The sequence below is a fragment of the Pseudonaja textilis genome, chromosome 12 (assembly GCF_049901715.1).
Source record: "Pseudonaja textilis isolate UNSWEBS1 chromosome 12, rPseTex1.2, whole genome shotgun sequence".
Lineage (NCBI taxonomy): Eukaryota > Metazoa > Chordata > Lepidosauria > Squamata > Elapidae > Pseudonaja > Pseudonaja textilis.
The window spans coordinates 12,574,489-12,592,981 of record NC_142001.1 but is presented as its reverse complement, the minus strand read 5'-3'; the positions used below and the strand labels follow the sequence as shown (position 1 = coordinate 12,592,981).

The window sequence follows — 18,493 nt, the reverse complement described above, 5'->3', positions numbered from 1 at the left end:
GTCACTGGTCCAAAGAGGTTGGGGACCGCTGGTATATTAGGACTCAACTCACTTATTAAGTTATAAGCTCAGTTCATTGCTCTGAGCTCTTGATAAGCCAAAAGAGTTTAATATATAGATAGGCAAGGTCAACCCCTGGAAATCAAAGTTTGGAGAAATGACATCATCTCCTTCCTTGAGGTTGTAAGAAAAAGAAAAAGAACGAAGTCAACCTTGTAAAAATGTCAGCACTTTGCATCTTTGCAAGCGAGATGGAGAAAGAAGAAGAAGAAGAAGAAGAAGAAGAAGAAGAAGAAGAAGAAGAAGAAGAAGAAGAAGAAGAAGAAGAAGAAGAAGAAGAAGAAGAAGAAGAAGAAGAAGAAGAAGGAGAAGAAGAAGAAGAAGAAGAAGAAGGAGAAGAAGGAGAAGGTGGAGAAGGAGGAGGAGGAGGAGGAGGAGGAGGAGGAGGAGGAGGAGGAGAAGAAGAAGAAGAAGAAGAAGAAGAAGAAGAAGAAGAAGAAGAAGAAGAAGAAGAAGAAGAAGAAGAAGAAGAAGGAGAAGGAGGAGGAGGAGGAGGAGGAGGAGGAGGAGGAGGAGGAGGAGGAGGAGGAGGAGGAGGAAGAGGAGAAGAAGAAGAAGAAGAAGAAGAAGAAGAAGAAGAAGAAGAAGAAGAAGAAGAAGAAGAAGAAGAAGAAGAAGAAGAAGAAGAAGAAGAAGAAGAAGAAGAAGAAGAAGAAGAATGATATTAAAAAAAAAAAACCACCTGGCAAAAATGATCAGAAACTGGGACAGGGCCGACTCTAAATTTTGCAGGTTCCCCAAGTCTTAGATTGTTGTTCATAGAACACAACCACAAGCACAATTACAACAACAAAAAAAGAACCCAAAAACTTGAAAAGCCTTTTGTTTCTTCCCTCCCCACCCCCAACACTCGACACATAGGAGTTTGCAATATCAAATACGATAATAGTACAGAGAAGCATGTGGCAGCAGAAAGCTCTCCAGATTGAGGGGTGATTCATAGCAAAAGAGCACCATCTTAGAATATGAATTCACTCTGGATACAGGGCAGATCAGAAGCTCCATAGGATTGGGTAAGAGACTACAAATGGTTTTTATTCCCACACTGAACCCTAATGAAGGAGGGGAGGCACTTTGCCCACATCAAGAGGTCCTGAAATAAGCACAACCGAGTTCCCGGCGCCCAGCTACCCCCGTCCAAATCAAGGGCATCACATTACAAATCGCCTACGACAGAGTTGGAGGTCATTATTCCCCACCACCGCCCAAAAAAATTCATGGGAGACCCAACGGTCAACCCATTTTCTTGCCAAGGTTGCTTGATCTGGAAAAATACCGGGGGGTGGGGGGGAGAATACTTTGCGGATAATACTTCCGTCAACCAAAGGGGCCCCAACATCACTTACCCCGCTAGAGAAGAAATAGGGGGGAAAGGGAAATAAAATGGTGTTCGTTTTGCTTCACTAGCCCCCTGATGAAACCACATGAGATTGTCACATTAACGATCGCTTCATTTTTTTTTTTTTTTATAAACAATACATTGAAGGAAAGCTTCTAAGTACAGCAGCTTTGCCTGGTGAACCGTCCGTAAGCGCTTAAAAATGGTGAGACGTTGTTTGGTGGCGGCATTTTTTTTCCCCTCCCTCTGTGGGCCCGCTTCAGAGTACAATATCCTTTAGCCTCTTCACGCTGGGCGAGTCTTTCTCCCTACATTCCTGTAGGAGAGGGTTAATTTCATGCACCGCGTTCTCACTGTCCGCGCCCCTCGGCTCCGCTTCCATAGGCCTGGAGGGGCCGTTGGTCACAAACGGCTCTAAGTCGTGACTGGACGGGCAGTGAAATATGCTGTAGGAGACCGATGGCTTGCCGGACGAGGGACTCTTCAAATGGACAGGCGAGGTGATGGGACTGATAGCTTCACAACCGTTCCCAGCTTCCCGGATGGCCCCGTTCACCTTTGGGCTACAGATGGGTAGATCCAGTGTCCTTTTGCCTTTGACATGGATGGGGCCCCGCTCCTCAGAAACAGTTTCGTTCCTGTCTTTGCCAAAGGTTGCAAAAGTTCTCTTTGCAGTAGAGTCTTCGTAAAGCTCCGTATCGACCGTAGAAGCTCCTATAGAGAGGGACATGACGTTCCTTCCATGTTCAGGAGATTTGCCTCGGGTGGGGACAGGATTCCGGGGCATCCAGCATCGGTCAGAATGGCCAAGGATCCGACACTCTTCTCGACAGTGGAATCCTTCACTCTGATCTAAGATCGGGAGACAAAAAGGAGAGAAGAATGTTATTAAAGGAGTGCATGAAATGTGTTTGGTTTCATGTGGGTTCACATCCCGGAAGTTCAGTCACATGCTCTTCGGTTGGATTCAGCAAACCACAACCTAGGACAGTGATGGCTGTGATGACTCAGGGCACAAAGGCAACACAATCAGATAATCAGTAGGAGCTCCTTTATTAGCTCCAACTTTCCCCCCAATGTCCTGGTTACCTTCTGGGCTGGAGAAAAACTCTCCCAGGAACAGCCTTTGGCTGCAGAGAATCAAGTCCAAAACGTGGTCAACAGAAACTTTAAGTCCAATCAAGGCAAAATGAAGTAATTAGTCTGGCAGGGCAGGAGCAAGAATTCTAGACGTGAAGGCACGGCAATAACTCAACACGGTTGGGAAGACACCAGGAACACAGATAGTCAACACAAGATAAACTCACATTTGCTCCCAGCACCTGTCGCACTCAGCATGCATCTCTTTTAAACTCTCTTTCCAGCTGTGACTAATGAAGGGAATCAGGGCCCTTTCCTCCTCCGTTAGCCATGGAACCCACATTGCTCTCTCCTCCCTTCCTCTCTGCGTGCCCTAGGATGAAGAACTGGCGGGCTTGGGTCTTCCTCTGAACTCCCTGTCCCTTGTTCTACCTCTTCCTTGCTCTGCCCAGCTGGACTTTGCTCTTCCCCAGTTTCCTCCACAGCCAACAGAGCCACACTCCCACTCCCTGTCAACTGTTCGTCTTCCTCTCAGATTCAAACTCTGACGGGGGCATGACAGATGGCTAACCTTTTTGGTGCTGAATGCCCAAAGCATGGGCAGGTGCGCAACCCCCAAATGCAATGCAAGTGGCCCCCTGTGTATATGCCCAGTCCCTATTTCTTCTAGGATTTGGTTAAAACAAAATCTGGAAAGGGAAGGGTTATCTTATTACGTAAACATTGCTCTTTGCCCTTCTCTCCCTTAATTCTCTGGGAAGTACAGGTAGTTCTTGACTTATGACCACAATCGAGCCCAAAGTTTCTGTTGCTAAGCGAATCACTCCATTGGTTAAGTTTGTAACACACTTGTTAAGGGAATCTGGCTTCACTTCATGACTTTGCTTGCCAGAAGGTCACAAAAGGGGATCATGTGACCCTGGGACATTGCAACCATCATAAATAGGAGTCCGTGGCCAAGTGTTTGAGTTTTGGTCATGGGACCGCGGGGGATGCTACAACGGTCGTTAAATGTGAAAACTGGTCAGAAGTCACTTTTTTTCAGTGCCATAGTAACTTCGAACAGTCAACTGATGAACCACTGTAAGTCAAGGACTTCCCGCAAAGGCGACAAGAAGAGCTTTCAGATTTGCAAAATCAGATTTGCGTTGGCATTCATGGCCTTTGGTTTCTGGCCTGGACTACCTGGCATCCCGTTTCCTAAGAAATGGATTATCAATATTCAAGTCTCATTTTCCAAATTTCCTGGGGAGGAGTCCGTGAAAACCGCACCGTAATTTTGCCCAGAAAACACAGCAGTTGCCAATTGCTCACCCTCCTCTACAAAATGCCTCCTGTTTCCTGTAACAAGGTGTAGACATTTGTGAAATGACATTTTAAAGGGTTGTTTTTAATCCTGGCGGCTCCCCCTTCTCTCCCGCCCTGCCCCCCCCCTTTCTTTTAACAAGTCGGAGTTCAACTTTCAACAGACTACGGTGTCAGTTGGCATTTCTACCGCTGTTGCTGTGCCTGTCATAAAAGGAAAGCTGGAGGGAAACAAGTTACAATGTGAAATAAATTAAGTCCGGGTTTGTGAAGTCAGCATTTCCCCCCCCCCCCTTACTTCCTGATGCCAGCGCTAAGAGACACGAGGCTTTAAAAGCTGCCCAATGCGAGATATCCAGTTGTAAACTCTGCAATTTAAGTTTACAGGTTCCCACGCCTCCCTGTCCAATGCTTTCGTTAATTTCTTCTTCAATCAGCACAAATTCTTTGAAGATTATCAGGCTGCCTATACAGCTAGTCTTCAATTTACAACCACGACTGAGCCCCAAATTTACGTTGTTAATATATATGGCATTCAGCTTTGTTCGGGTATTTTCCCACGTCATTGTAGTTGTGCTTTTAAAGTTGTAGCAACGTTTCGGCAGAATCTCATCTGCCATCATCAGGCTTCTGTATGGCAGATGAGATTCTGCCGAAACGTTGCTACAACTTTAAAAGCACAACTACAATGACGTTGGAAAATACCTGAGCAAAGCCGAATGCCATACATGTAAGTACCCACGAAAACTTAAGAAATTATATATATATATATATATATCCCTTTAACTCCATCCTGAAATATAATTTCCTTCGCTTCAGGTTGGATCACATACAGATAGTCTGAAATTCAACTTCTGGCGTGCATTTCCAAGTAAACAGAAGATGATGGGATCCATTTCTGTACCAGAAAACTGAACAGCCATTGTCGGTAGTAAGGTTGATTGACAAATCGTCTCACCCTCTCTAGGCATTTTCTGATGCAGCTGAAATAGAACATTTTCTCCTGGCCCAGAGTAATCTTGGCATGCACTTTCCTGTCTTGGGATTCAGCCAAATCTCTTAAGAAAAAGCTCTTTTCTTTAATGGGCCATCTCCTCACATCGTTCAGCTCTCCTTTTCCAAGTGGGTCGTAAAGGGTTAATGCTAACCAAGCAAAGTGGAATTACGCCTTCAAGGTTTGACGTAGTAGCAAACTTTCAAACTGTGCTGCCAGCTTTTACTAAGGGTTCGCAGCCCAACCGTCTGAGGACAGTTCATTTGGATGCTTAGGTGTAACTGCGCATTAATTCCAGCTTTTCGGCTCCATTTGTATTTCCACCACACTCCAGCAGCACCGAAAAAGAGAGAGAGAGAGAGAGAGAGAAAGAGAGAGAAGAAGAAGAAGCAGAAGAAGCTAATAAAAATTCTCAGCACACCACCCAATGCAGCAAAATGTATATCTGTGAGTGGCTTTAGGACTTAAGAGGGAATCCACTTGCTCGAAAGCAAACCTTAAAGCCCTTGCTTGGAAAATGGAGGGAGAGAAGCCGCAAAGAAAGCACCGACTACTTAGAATCCCACAAGAATTTTCTCTGCTCCATCATGTAAAGAGCAATCCAAACAATAACACTGGAAGATTCTGAAGCTCCTGCTACAAGAGACACATACAGACAGAGAGAGACTCCTGCCTAGGGACTGTTGAAATGTTAGGCTGCATAAACAAAGGGAAGATGTTGAGACTCTAGAAAGAGCGCAGAGAAGAGCAACAAAGATGATTAAAGAACTGGAGGCTGAAAACATTTGAAGAACAGTTGCTGGAATTGGGGATGTCTAGTTTGATGAAAAGAAGGACTAGGGGTGACATGATAGCAGTGGTCCGACATCTCAGGGGTTGCCACAAACAAGAGGCAGTAAAGCTATTCTCCAAAGCCCCTGAGGGCAGGACAAGAAGCAATAAGTGGAAACTAATCAAGGAGAGAAGCAACCTAGAACTAAGAAGAAATTTTCTGACAGTGGAATTGCTCAATACATACTTCTGCACGGAAGCACATTGCTTTTAAAGTTGTAGCAACGTTTCGGCAGAATCTCATCTGCCATCATCAGGCTTCTGTATTGTGTTCGTCTGTGAGTCAGACTTTTACAGTTGTTTATGACTCACAGACGAACACAATACGGAAGTCTGATGAACACTGTATATTGCAAGCAACAACAACAAAAAGGAAAAAGGAAATTCCACCTATGTGCAGTTGGCAAAATGGCAATATTTGGGAACTGGGAGGCAAAACCTATCAGAACATCTTCTAGCTTGCTCTCTTGTTTTTTTTTCCCTGAGCTTCTGTCAGTAAAATTAAGATGATAGCCAAGGCTGGTATATATTCCTCTTCAAGTCTCAAATTCTACAGTGCTATGCCAAAGAAACCTTGGCGCTCAGTTTATCTTCTCTTTAATTTCAACCTGCCAAACTCTGAGCTAAATATCTATAATTTCCTCCCAATGCAAGTATCCATAATTGTATGACAGGTTCCGTGTATCTGGTTGTGAACTCTTTGTTCACCAAGATGTGTTCTTAAATGCTGCACATTTAGATACTAAAGCTTCCATTTAAAAAAAAAACCTTACAAGGGAGGTTTTGTGTCTTAATTTATTGAAGCCAATCCTCTCTTTCAAGGACTCTTAAAGGACAGTTCTCTATTTGAAATGCTGTCCAGTCCAAATCCAATTTTTTAAAAGTTAAAAGAATTGGGAGCAGAAAACCATGAAGTGATCTATCAATACTGAACAGAAGAACATCAAACCGAGCAGCTGAGCCAGTCCCCAAAATGATGGGCCGAGCTGCATTTATCCATAGATTGCACTTATACAACTTGTATCTGTGGGATTTATAACCTGTAAATATTAAAGGTAGGCCTCGACCAAATTGAAACCAACATTTCTGTTGTTAAGTGAGTTATTTTTTTCTCAGCCCAAGTTTTTTTAAAATTTATATATATAAATATTTTGAATATAGTTTATTGTCCAGGCGTATCATTTTACAAAAGAAAAGAGAGGGAAAGAAAAAAGAAAAAAATAAGTAGTAACATATATGCTAACAACAATAGTAGTGGTACAACTGAATGATTTTGATCAAACTTATACTTACGTTAGCTTATTTATAACCCTATTGCTTATATTGGCATACTTATAGTTATAAACCATGTTTATGCTTAATGTATGCATAGCAATAATCTGTCTTCAGCTAATTTCTACCTCTTATCTCTAACCACTCATAAAATCTATTCCACGTTAAGTAATACTCTGTATCTCATTTGTCTTCTATATTGTCAGTGTCTATCTATCCACCTCTGCACAGTCCAATACCCAGTCCATCAGGAAATGTTCTGACCCAAACCTTGTTCCAAGGAAACAAACATGAAACAGAAGTAACAGAAAAACCTTTTCATGATTCTTTACGAATTCTGTTCCTTCACGGTTAAAAGGCTGTTTCAAATTAATTATCTCTGATAAGAACAAGCATTGCCAAGGTGGTGCAAGGCTGCCAAGAACACTAGATAAAATTACTAAGAAATATTTCAAACACACAGAGTCTCCAAACACCAACCAAGATATTTCGAATGTCCATAAGGTTTGAGTGCAAAATGTCTTTGCTTCCTGCAAAGAACTCCAGTTTCTCAGCTGGCTTTTATCTCTTAAGGGAGGGGCCATCACCTTGCAGCCTTACTCCCAAGTTGCCCGTGATGCTGCAGCTGCTCTTTCCTTCGAACAGCCCTGCGCACACATGTACTAGGCACAGGCTCCTCGGGAACCTCTTCATCCCTGCTTCCAACCTCCACAAACTCCAAAGGCAACATTCCACTCCCTGATAGTCCTAGCCCCATCCCTGCGTCACATGCAGGCCCCTCATCTGAGTCCTTGCCCTCCAAGGCCTCAGCCGTCCACACCTGCTGCCGGCGAACCACAACAGGAAAGTGATCTGAAGACTGACCCATTCACCTTTTCAAACCTCTGAATTATTGCTGATGGAATCTCCGCCACAGTCCCGAAGGGAAGTTGAAACCGATGGCGATACAAATGCTGGAGGATTTAATATCACTGCTAAACGTTGCCTACCTAACTACCCAATTTTGCATGTAGCTCTGCAGCCTGGACAATCACAATAGAAGTCTGAGCATATTTCACTGGGAGAAAAAAATAAGTGAGATTCCTTCCAACCCTTGGATGCTTTTTGTAGGAGGGACATTTAAGTAGAAAACCCAGGGGTATGAAATAAGAAGAAAGGCACAAAGGCAACAGAGTTTCGCTAAAGGAGGAGGAAAGAGAAATTTATTTACTTGAGGACATCATCAGAAAATATAGCAGACCAAGCTATGTTGTTCAAGAACTTAAAAAAAAAAAAAACAGATCTGGTTTCTGGTCAAATGAATTTCAGCCTTTCTACCGATAGGGAGTTTCATTCACCAACCTGCAACTTCAGATACCTGGCCTGCTAATCATTTAATTAAACTAGGGAGAGCTTTCCTTGCAATGATGGCCTACCTTCTAGCATTGTTCTGAAATATGCTAGATATTTCGCTGGAAAGAGACAGCAGCACTCTTTTGAGTGCAAAATAAATCCATAAGTCAGAACACAGATCCGGTGTTCTGAGAATTCAAACACTGGTTTAAAACAATAGGAGGGTTGATTCAGAATGGGAGCCTTAACAAAAGAAATTCAATAAGATTTTTTTAAAAATAAAATAAAATATCTCCCTTCTCTTTGGGATTCCTGAAATAAAGAGCAAATACTTGCCTATTACTCTCACTCTCAACTGGCTTTCTTCTTATTGAGGTTAGGTCATTAAAATAGGGCGGGGTGGCTCAGTGGCTAAGAAACTGAGTTTGTCAATCAGAAAAAAATGGCAATTCAGCGGTTCGAATCCATAGCGCCGTGTAATGGAGTGAGCTCCCATTACTTGTCCCAGCTTCTGCCAACCTAGCAGTTCGAAAGCACGTTAAAAATGCAAGTAGAAAAATAGGGACCACTTTTGGTGGGAAGGTTACAGCGTTCCATGTGCCTTTGGTGTTTAGTCATGCCAGCCACATGACCACAGAGACGTCTTCGGACAGCGCTGGCTCTTCGGCTTTGTAATAGAGATGAGCACCGCCCCCGAGAGTCAGAAACAACTAGCAAGTAGGTGCAAGGAAAACCTTTAACTTTACTTTTACCTAGTCAAATTTGACCGATCTGACCATATATGATTCAGAATTCATTGGACAAGCTCCAACTAGCTCAGATGAAACATTTCCACCAGGACACAAAATATCCCCACAGCTGAAGCCACAAAGTTGATGCATAAAGATAGCAAATTAAAAAGGAAGGAAGAAGATTCACCACGTGGAAATGACATTATTTCCATCCCGAATCTATTTTGGATCCAAAGAAATGAAAGAGTAATAAGCTTTAATTAGCCCTATTTTAGGTGTAGGGTAGAATCTTGCTTTAAAACGAGAGAAGAGAGGATGGAATTTGCAAAGCCGTGGTAAACTTTGGTGCACTTTTGGCAACCATATGGAGCAATCAGTAACGGCATCTTTCCTGGGTATTCACAAACACCACGATCATTAAAAAATTCATTTCAAAATCTTCCCGGAAGCTAATAAATTTTACAGCACTTTCTCATTGCAACAAAGGAAGGCTTAGTTCCAGACAAATTAAAAGTAAATTGATTGCCTTGGGGAAACATATTCAAATATCACTTTTCTATGTTAGAAAAATCACTTTCCCTAAAACAGAGAGAAAGGGAATGAGAGAGCCTGAATGATAGAAACAGTATGGAAATGGCAGAGCTTCAAATCCCTTTTTGCAAAATTGGGTAGTAGGTAGGAAAGAAACATCAGAACTAAAATAAAATGCAAATATACCACTGGGGTCCAGGCCTAACATTTGTGCTTGAATGCATGAATAATAAATATGAATAAATAGTAAACATGGAAGGATCAAACATCGCTTTCAGTGTTCACCCATGGTTATCCATCTCTCCCAGACTACATAGACAAAAATATTACATTTTGCTTTGGGGTGCAAGGGGAAGAAGTCAACAGAGACTGTTTTATTCTTTAGAGAGGCAATTCAATCAAAGGCCACATTTAGGTGTCCAAAAAAAAGTCCTCAACATTCATACAAAATGAATGTTGGTACATTTATTGTGCATAATGAAGGAGGAACGATGGCTCAGCAGTTAAGACACTTTAGGCTGGAAAGCTGACAGCCTGGGTTTGAGACCAAGTGCCGTAAGATGGGGTGAGCTCCCATTATTTGACTAGGTCCTGCCAACCTAGTCATCTGAAAAGAATGCAAACGCGAGTAGATCAATAGATACCACTTCGGTGGGAAAGTAACAGCGTCCCATGCCTCTCGGCATATAGTCATGCTGGCTACATGAGACAGAAATGTCTTCAGACAACACTGATTCCCTAGGCTAAGAAATGGAGAGGGACCTTGGTTGGAGTCCTAGTGGATACTTGAATATGAGCCAGCAATGTGCAGCGGCAGCCAAAAAAGGTAACACAATCCTGGGTTGTATAAACAGAAATAATGAGGTAACATTTCCAATATCTAATGAGATCACAGCTAATAAGGTCAACAGCTGCCTCACTTTGCAGCTAGATTTGTCAGACTCTGATCAAACTTTTAAGGGAGAGTTGCAGTTAAATTAATGCTTCATTACACGCTGGGCTTAAGAGACAGCTTGTTGGACTTTGTAGGGAGGGACTGAAAAGATTTCACACTCTATCACAGATCAGAAATTAATAAACTTGATCCTCAGTAGGGCCCCTGTATTGCTGGATCCAAATATCAGTGCATTACTTTTACCACGTGATTGGAGTTTACCATGTGCCTATCGAAATAAGCTTTGCCTTGGAAGTAATGACTGCTTTATAATAATCCTTTGCTAAGCTCTTGTCAAACTCTCAAATTACCTAGAATCGGGTGGACTAATCACTGCCTCGTGTGGCAAAATATCTTCTCAGCAAATAGATTTCTACATGGACCCCACCCAGAAAAGTATTTGGGGTTTTTTTTTTTTTCCTGGTCAGAAAAGATGTAGAAGAGACAGTTACTTGTCTGAGATTGTAGAGGTTCTCCTGCTTGAGCAGGGGGGCTGGACTAGAAGACCTTCCAAGGTCCCTTCCAGCTCTATTCTATTCTAGAGTACTGCCCCCCATTGTCAGACAAGGGAAACCTTTATCTTTATTGGGCAATAATAAATTGTCCAGGTGTAAGCCCTATGGAGGCTATAGGACAAGTTGTATGCATTCGCACACACAACTCCACCTCAACCTCTGTATGTTGGCAATATGTGACTGAATTTGTAGAGTTCCACCATCCATTTTGCCGAGCTACTTTAACACTATGCATGTCTGTGCGTCTGTACATTAGTCTTCCTTATAGCATTAAACCAACTCTCTGCAATCTGAGTGAAGCCCTACTCAACTATTTACAAACACAACACACACACACACACACACACACACTACTGTTTAAAGACATATGGTTCTTCACATGGACCTTGGAACCTTGCCATCTCTACAGAAACAGGAATGCTCAAAGGAACACACCATGTTCATTGTTTGTGAACAATCATCCTATTTTTGAGTGTTTTTGGAAAGAGCGCCTGGGCTACTCAAACTCCTACAAATACATTATTTAAAAACCCTTAAAACAAACCTGGGCCCTAAATTGATACAATTAGTCCCATACTGCCATTTGTGGGAAGGGAGAGGCCAAAACTGAGATAACGCAGTTGACTAAGGTGAGAAGAATTCACAGCTGAAATGCTGCCTGTGTTCTTCAGTACAGTAGAGTACAGTCAAAGGGAAATATGAGAGAAGTGGATTTTCTTTCTTTTTTTAATCTATTGTTTTCCTCTTCCCCCTCCTTTCCTCCCACTCCCCCCCAAAGCTATGAATCATACAATAAAGTCAACCAGGTAAGTCAAAACAAAGGATTACAGAACATATCTATCTTATGTCCTTGATCAATAAGCACCACTTGTACAGTCAATCCACGGCTCTGAATGCATCTCCGGGGCCATTATAACAGATGACATTTTCTAACAAATCCTCTCCTATTTTAACTCTGTTTTATAACAGAAGGGGGTGGGGAAAAATGAAAGGTCAATTCAGTTCTTTTGACAAGTTTTCAGATACCAGAAAGTGGTTGTTTGATTCTAGGAATTGTCATCTGAAAGTTTGCATTTCACAATTAAGAGTTTTTCTCCAGTGGGACCCAAAAAGAAAGGATTACGTCTGAAAAGAATTAAATCGGCATCCCAAACTATAATCTCATCTCAATAATGGATGGGCAGCTCCAGTTTATCCAAGAAAGAAAATTCCTTCTTGTTTTAAGGAAGTTTCTTTTCTCCGATGTGAATTGCAAGAATCACCGGAGGGGGTTAAAGAATTTAAACCCCCTTCCATTAATTCCTTTGCTAGGGTCCCAATTACCAAAACAGTTTATCTTTGAAAAAATTCAGCACCCTCAGTCCTGGATAGTAGCCAGATGAGCCCAAGAAATTCCTATAACCCTACAGCTGGAAGCAATAGATACAAACTCAAGGTAAACCATACCAAACTCGATTGCAGGAGATACGATTACAGCAACAGAGTGGTCAATGCCTGGAATACACTACCTGACTCTGTAATTTCTTCCCCAAACCCCAAACACTTTAACCTTAGACTGTCTACTGTTGACCTCACCCCATTCCTAAGAAGTCTGTAAGGGGTGTGCATAAGCGCACCAATGTGCCTACCATCCCTGTCTTAATGTTCCCTTTTACTTGTATTCATTTCATGTATTAATAATCATGCTTATACTTATATCTGTTATCTAATACATGCTCAACAAACAAATAAATAAAATAAATAAATAAAGGTAGAATGGGTAGTAGGAAACACACCCCAAAACAAGAACCATTTCCAGAATGTTGTCAAAGATAGACAGATAGATAGATAGATAGATAGATAGATAGATAGATAGATAGACAGACAGACAGACAGACAGACAGACAGACAGACAGACAGACAGACAGACAGACAGACAGATAGATAGATAGATAGATAGATAGATAGATAGATAGATCCAAGGTACTTCCTTCTTAGGACTCCTTTTTTGGGTTAGCTTGGTTGTTTGTAAGTTTGAGTGTTTTATTATCCAAGGAGGAGATATTATAAGACAGGTGAAACAGAGAGGTCAGTACAGCTTGGAAATGCATCAACACCTGGACTCCCTTTGAGAAATACAAACCACCTTCAGCCGAAGGTCACCTGCCCACTCATAAATCAAGAAACAGATTCGCTTCTTAATCCCCTCATATGACTTAAGATTTAAAGACAAACTGAGAGGGACTGAGTTCAGAAACAGAATAGAGAGGGAAGGAAACTTGGACTAGTCCCCTGCTCTAGCAGGAGGCCTTATAGGATATATATTTGTATTCTATAGGATCTGCTGCTTGAGGATTGATTGAATATTGTAGAATATTTCTCACCCTTGGCCTGTTTCATTCAGTCCTAAGAAAACTTGAGCCTGGCAAGGCAACCAATCTGACCTGAATTTCCTTATTTAGATGATGGTGAGGAAGTAGGAATAGCTGGAGACAGTGAATAATTCTTCATATAGCAATTTAAAATCCGGTGGGTAGAACAACAGCACAGGCAATGTAGAAAAAGCAGAATGCCGACCTCTGGATCAAAGCTGAGGTCCCCTTACTCTCAATTATGAACTCTTGGCAACCTAAGAAAACTTGTCTTTTCTTATCACAGAGGTGGCTGAGGATTGAAGAAGTGGGAATTCCCAATTAAAACAAATGTCAATGCTTGTTCCCTTTTCCTCCAGCACTAGTGATAGATCTTGTGCCCAAAAAGCAGATAGATTTATATAGGTAGATGCTGGAAACGTTTATCAATAATGTATTCGACAGGATATACCTATACAATTCATACAACTGCCCATTTCTTTCTCTCTCTCTCCACCCTCCCTCCCTCCCTCTCTCTCTCCCCTTCCCTCCCTCCCTCTCTCTGCATATTTACAAAACTCACTTGTAGGCAACAACATTTTGGCAAGCAAAAAAAGAATCAAGAGTCCCAAATTCTTTCGTGGTGCTAACTCAGAAGGTGACAGTATGATACTTGAACCCCATACCACTGTAGTTTTCAAGCCAAGGTTTATGAGTTAACAACTTGCAGAAACCTAGCCTGGGTTATATGTCAACACAGCATGGTGAAACAAGGCATTGTTTAGTTTGGTGTATGAATCCATACACCAGGGCCATCTTTTTAATTTGGAAGGTCTTTGGGTAAAGGGGGCCTTACAAGGAGCACCGATGTAATGCTCTTCAAGAATGACCTTGGGAGACAGGGAGAAGAACTGCAGCCAGGGCAATGACAATGGATAAGCACCAGCTGGAGGAATGGAGGGATGTGTGAGATTCTCAGAAGTGATCCTCCGTAAGTTTCTAGGGCTGTAAAGGTGAGGGAACAGAGATGTACTTTCAGAATTGCAAGATTCCGTTAATATACGGTACATCCTCTAACCTTAAATATTCCAATATCTGCCTCACAGACTATTCAGATTGGTCACGTGATCTGGGGACAGTTAGAGCTTCAAATACTCATCCACTCAAAGAGAGAATATCTCTTTGACCGCTCTAAGGGGTTACCAGAAAAAAGAAGGGGTCGACTTATTTTCCAAAACACCTGAAGGCAGGACAAGAAGCAATGGATGAAAACTAACCAAGGAGAGAAGCAACCTAGAATGAAGGAGAAATTTCCTGATCGTTATAACAATTAATTAGATCAGCTTACCTCCAGAAGTTGTGGGTGTTCTAACACCAGAGGTTTTTAAGAAGAGATTGGACAATTATTTGTCTGAAATGGTATATAGGATTCCATGCTTGAGCAGGGATTTAGACTGGAAGACCTCCAAGGTCCCTTCCAACTCAATTATTCTGTTATTCTGGGGGTTTTTTCAGAAACCGAGGAACTGCGGACCTTTAAAAAATCGGAACATGCAAAAGAGGAGCTTCCAAAATACCAATAACCAGGGATCTGAATGCAACCCTTATGCCCTCTAGGTCAGACACACACCTGAAATGTAGAAAGGGGATTAAATGTCCTGCTTGGGATAAAGCTCAGCTGGATTACCAAAAACAACTTTATTGAGTCAGTTTATTTATTTCATCATTTATTCATTCAACTTCATTGAACTGGTGGATTTACAGCTGTCAATACTAATCCATCTTTTGCATGCGTTTTATGGTGGGTTTTTTTTCCACCCTCTCCTTCGCTACCCCAGTGATGAGTGTATTATGTATGCAGTTGCTGGTGGGTTCCTGCTTTTATTGCAGCAATTTTCCTCTAAGTCAATACTGATTACACCTAATAAACACCATCCCAATTACAACAAATACATTTTTATAAGAGGCTGGCTGCGGGAAAATTGTACTGGCTTTGCAGAAACAAAAAACAGGGAGTGAATATATAGCGAGTAAGGTCAACACGCAAAGGGTATACAGCTGCTGTTTCAACACCTGGAAAATTTCAAATGCAACCCTTAGCTTAGCTGCCAGCCACCAAAGGCTCCCTAAGGTAAAGGTTCACCTCGCACATATATGCTAGTCATTTCCAGCTCTAGGGGGAGGTGCTCATCTCCGTTACAAAGCCGAAGAGCCACTGCTGTCCGAAGACGTCTCCGTGGTCAGCATGACTAAATGTCAAAGGTGCATGGAACGCTGTTACCTTCCCACCAAAGTGGTCCCTATTTTTCTACTTGCATTTTTTACATGCTTTAGAACGACTAGGTTGGCAGAAGCTGGGACAAGTAACGGGAGCTCACATCATTGCACAGCACTGGGGATTTGAACTGCTGAACTGCCGACCTTTCTGATCAACAAGCTCAGCATCTTAGCCCCTGAGCCACCGCGTCCCCATAAAGACTCCCTAAACTTGCTTTATTAATGAGTTCCAATGATTATTCATATAAGAGTCCCTCCTTCACCATCATTGGAGCTTGTAGTATAGAATAGAATAGAATAGAATAGAATAGAATAGAATGGAATGGAATGGAATGGAATGGAAAGGAGTGGAGTGGAGTGGAGTGGAGTGGAGTGGAGTGGAGTGGAGTGGAGTGGAGTGGAACGGAACGGAACGGAACAGAACAGAACAGAACAGAACAGAACAGAATAGAATAGAATAGAAAATAAGGAATGGAATGGAATGGAATGGAATGGAATAGAATAGAATAGAATAGAATAGAATAGAATAGAATAGAATAGAATAGAATGGAATGGAATGGAATGGAATGGAATGGAATGGAATGGAATGGAATGGAATGGAATAGAATAGAATAGAATAGAATAGAATAGAATAGAATAGAATAGAATAGAATAGAATAGAATAGAATAGAATAGAACAGAATAGAATAGAATAGAATTCTTTATTGGCCAAGTGTGACTGGACACACAAGGAATTTGTCTTGGTGCAAACGCTCTCAGTGTAAATAAAAGAAAAGATACATTCATCAAGAGTCAAGTATCATAAGGTACATCACTTAATAATAGTCATAGGGTACAATAAGCAATCAAACCATACGAGAAAACAGTCAATGTAGCCTCTGCCCTTTGTAGTCTCAATGTCTAGATAACAATGCAACAAATATGTCCACATCAAAAGAGATACCTGAATGGTGGATCTAGGAAAGGAACCTCTCACTTCCACCAGTGGGGAACATCCAACTGTGCTGATGATATTACTTAGTTTGGGTAATGAAACACCTTCAAGAAAACAACCAAGCTCAGAGAGTACCAAGAATATCTCACTCCAACCCCGAGGTACAAATATTTCCCTTTATTGATTGTAGTCGGTTGCCTCTGAAGAATTCTTCCTCTTCCTCTTAAGAGTATTACGACTCATAACGCAGCATAGCTGCAGCCATGGTATACCCATGACTTTCATCCCTCCAGCCTATTCCTAACTTGGTTTTGAGTAACCAGCATCCCAAAAGGTTCTTGCTATCCTTGGGGCTACACCCCAACTGCACCAGAGCCACAGAACCACAGCAAGTGGTGGGATTCAATTTTTTTTTTACTACCAGTTCTGTGGGCGCGGCTTGTGGGCATGGCTTGGTGGGCATGGCAGGGGAAGGATTCTGCAAAATCCCCATTCCCTCCCCACCCCACTAACCTGCTTTCCAGCTCCATTCTCCTGTGCAGGGCAACCAAAGAAGACCCAGCCAACCAACTGGGACTCAGGAAGCAGAGAATAGATGGGGGAGGGGCCAGTCAGAGGCGGTATTTGCCGGTTCTCCAAACTACTCAAAATTTCCGCTACCGGTTCTCCAGAACTGGTCAGAACCTGCTGAATACCACCTCTGAACTACAGTATCCATGTGCCTTGTATTCAAGACCCAAACCATTGCCAGTGAAACCGCTTAGGATAAATCAGCTGGGCTTTCAGGAGGAGTAAAGAATTTGACAATCGGATAGGGCTTTTTCATTCTCCTTGCATTGTGTTTCGATATTTTGCGAGCCAAATTCCCATTAATGCTAATGGGAGTTACTCTCCCTGCTTCCATTCACCAACAAAAGAATGCAGGCCTTTGACTTCATTACAGAACTTTAAAATTCATTACTACAGGATACTGAGGGATTGCCCTAAATATCCTTTCTTTGTTATATATTTCCTTGTTAATGCAACCATTTTGAGTGTACCGTGCCCTGCTGCGCAGGAAACATTTTCCGAGGCTGTTTAAAACACATTCTCCTACAATTGGAAGCAAACTCTTTTGTCTCCATTTATGCCTTTGACACCAGCTGCCTCCAGCTTAATGGGACTGGAGTAGATAAAAGCAAATTAATCTTTAAAAGGTAATTTTTTTCCCCCTCTCCTATTGTTAAATCTCATACAGACAAATTCAAGTATTCCAGGTCTTCTGTGTGATTCAATGCAAACCATGCATTTAAATCTGCACCGCAACAATGAACCCAATTATTAAAACATCCTATTCAAATGTATGCGCTGATCAAAAAATGGCCACCGCATTATTCTTGAGTTTTTTTAAAAAAAAAATGCAGGAATTTGAGAATTTGTGGAAGGTTAATAATAGGAGTCAATGGAGCAGTTGGACAGGATTTTAACTGGGGTGAACTGGAAACCATTTCCAAAAGATATGAATGCTCGTCTATATAGAGCAAGGATTTTTCTCATCATCTCTTATCCAGATATCAAGAAGGTAATCCGGCATTCCAGGAAAGAGACGTGCTTTTTTTTTCCCCAGGGAGTAAATAGAATAGAATAAGAGAGTTGGAAAGGATCTTGTAGGTCTTCTATTCCAGGGCTCACCAACCTTTTGGACCTCAGAGACCACCAAATTCATAATGTTAAATCCCGTGGACGACTAATATGAATTTTGACTGACAGTGGCTTGCTGACGTTGGTGGGAAAGTCGGTCCCATATTCCAGAGCTGCAGTAGTCACAGGACTGACCTTTTGGTCATCCCGGAGAAGCTCCTCCAGTCCATGGCACTCTGATGTACCCGGGTGGAGGAGCAGTGCTCCAGGATGACCAAAGAGCCAATCCTGCGACTACTGCAGCTCTGGAATATGGGACCAACTTTCCCACCAACTTCAGCAAGCCACCCTGGGGCAGATTTCCCTCCCCCGCCATTGGTCTTACCTTCCAGTTCCAGCTCGCATGGC

General features: G+C 42.2%; 1 protein-coding gene across 3 annotated transcripts in view; it reads right to left on the bottom strand.

The window, feature by feature from the left end:
* Nucleotides 1–733: 733 nt before the first annotated feature.
* PCDH19 (protocadherin 19) overlaps nt 734–18,493 on the bottom strand; it is a 122,503-nt gene continuing 104,743 nt past the window's right edge. For 2 of the 3 annotated variants that reach the window (XM_087941076.1, XM_087941077.1), the window contains exon 5: nt 734–2,251. In XM_087941076.1, coding sequence (XP_087797202.1) covers nt 1,659–2,251 — 593 coding nt within the window. In that variant the 3' untranslated portion in view covers nt 734–1,658. The remainder of the gene's footprint in view (nt 2,252–18,493) is intronic. The other variant, XM_087941078.1, reaches the window with a different exon arrangement.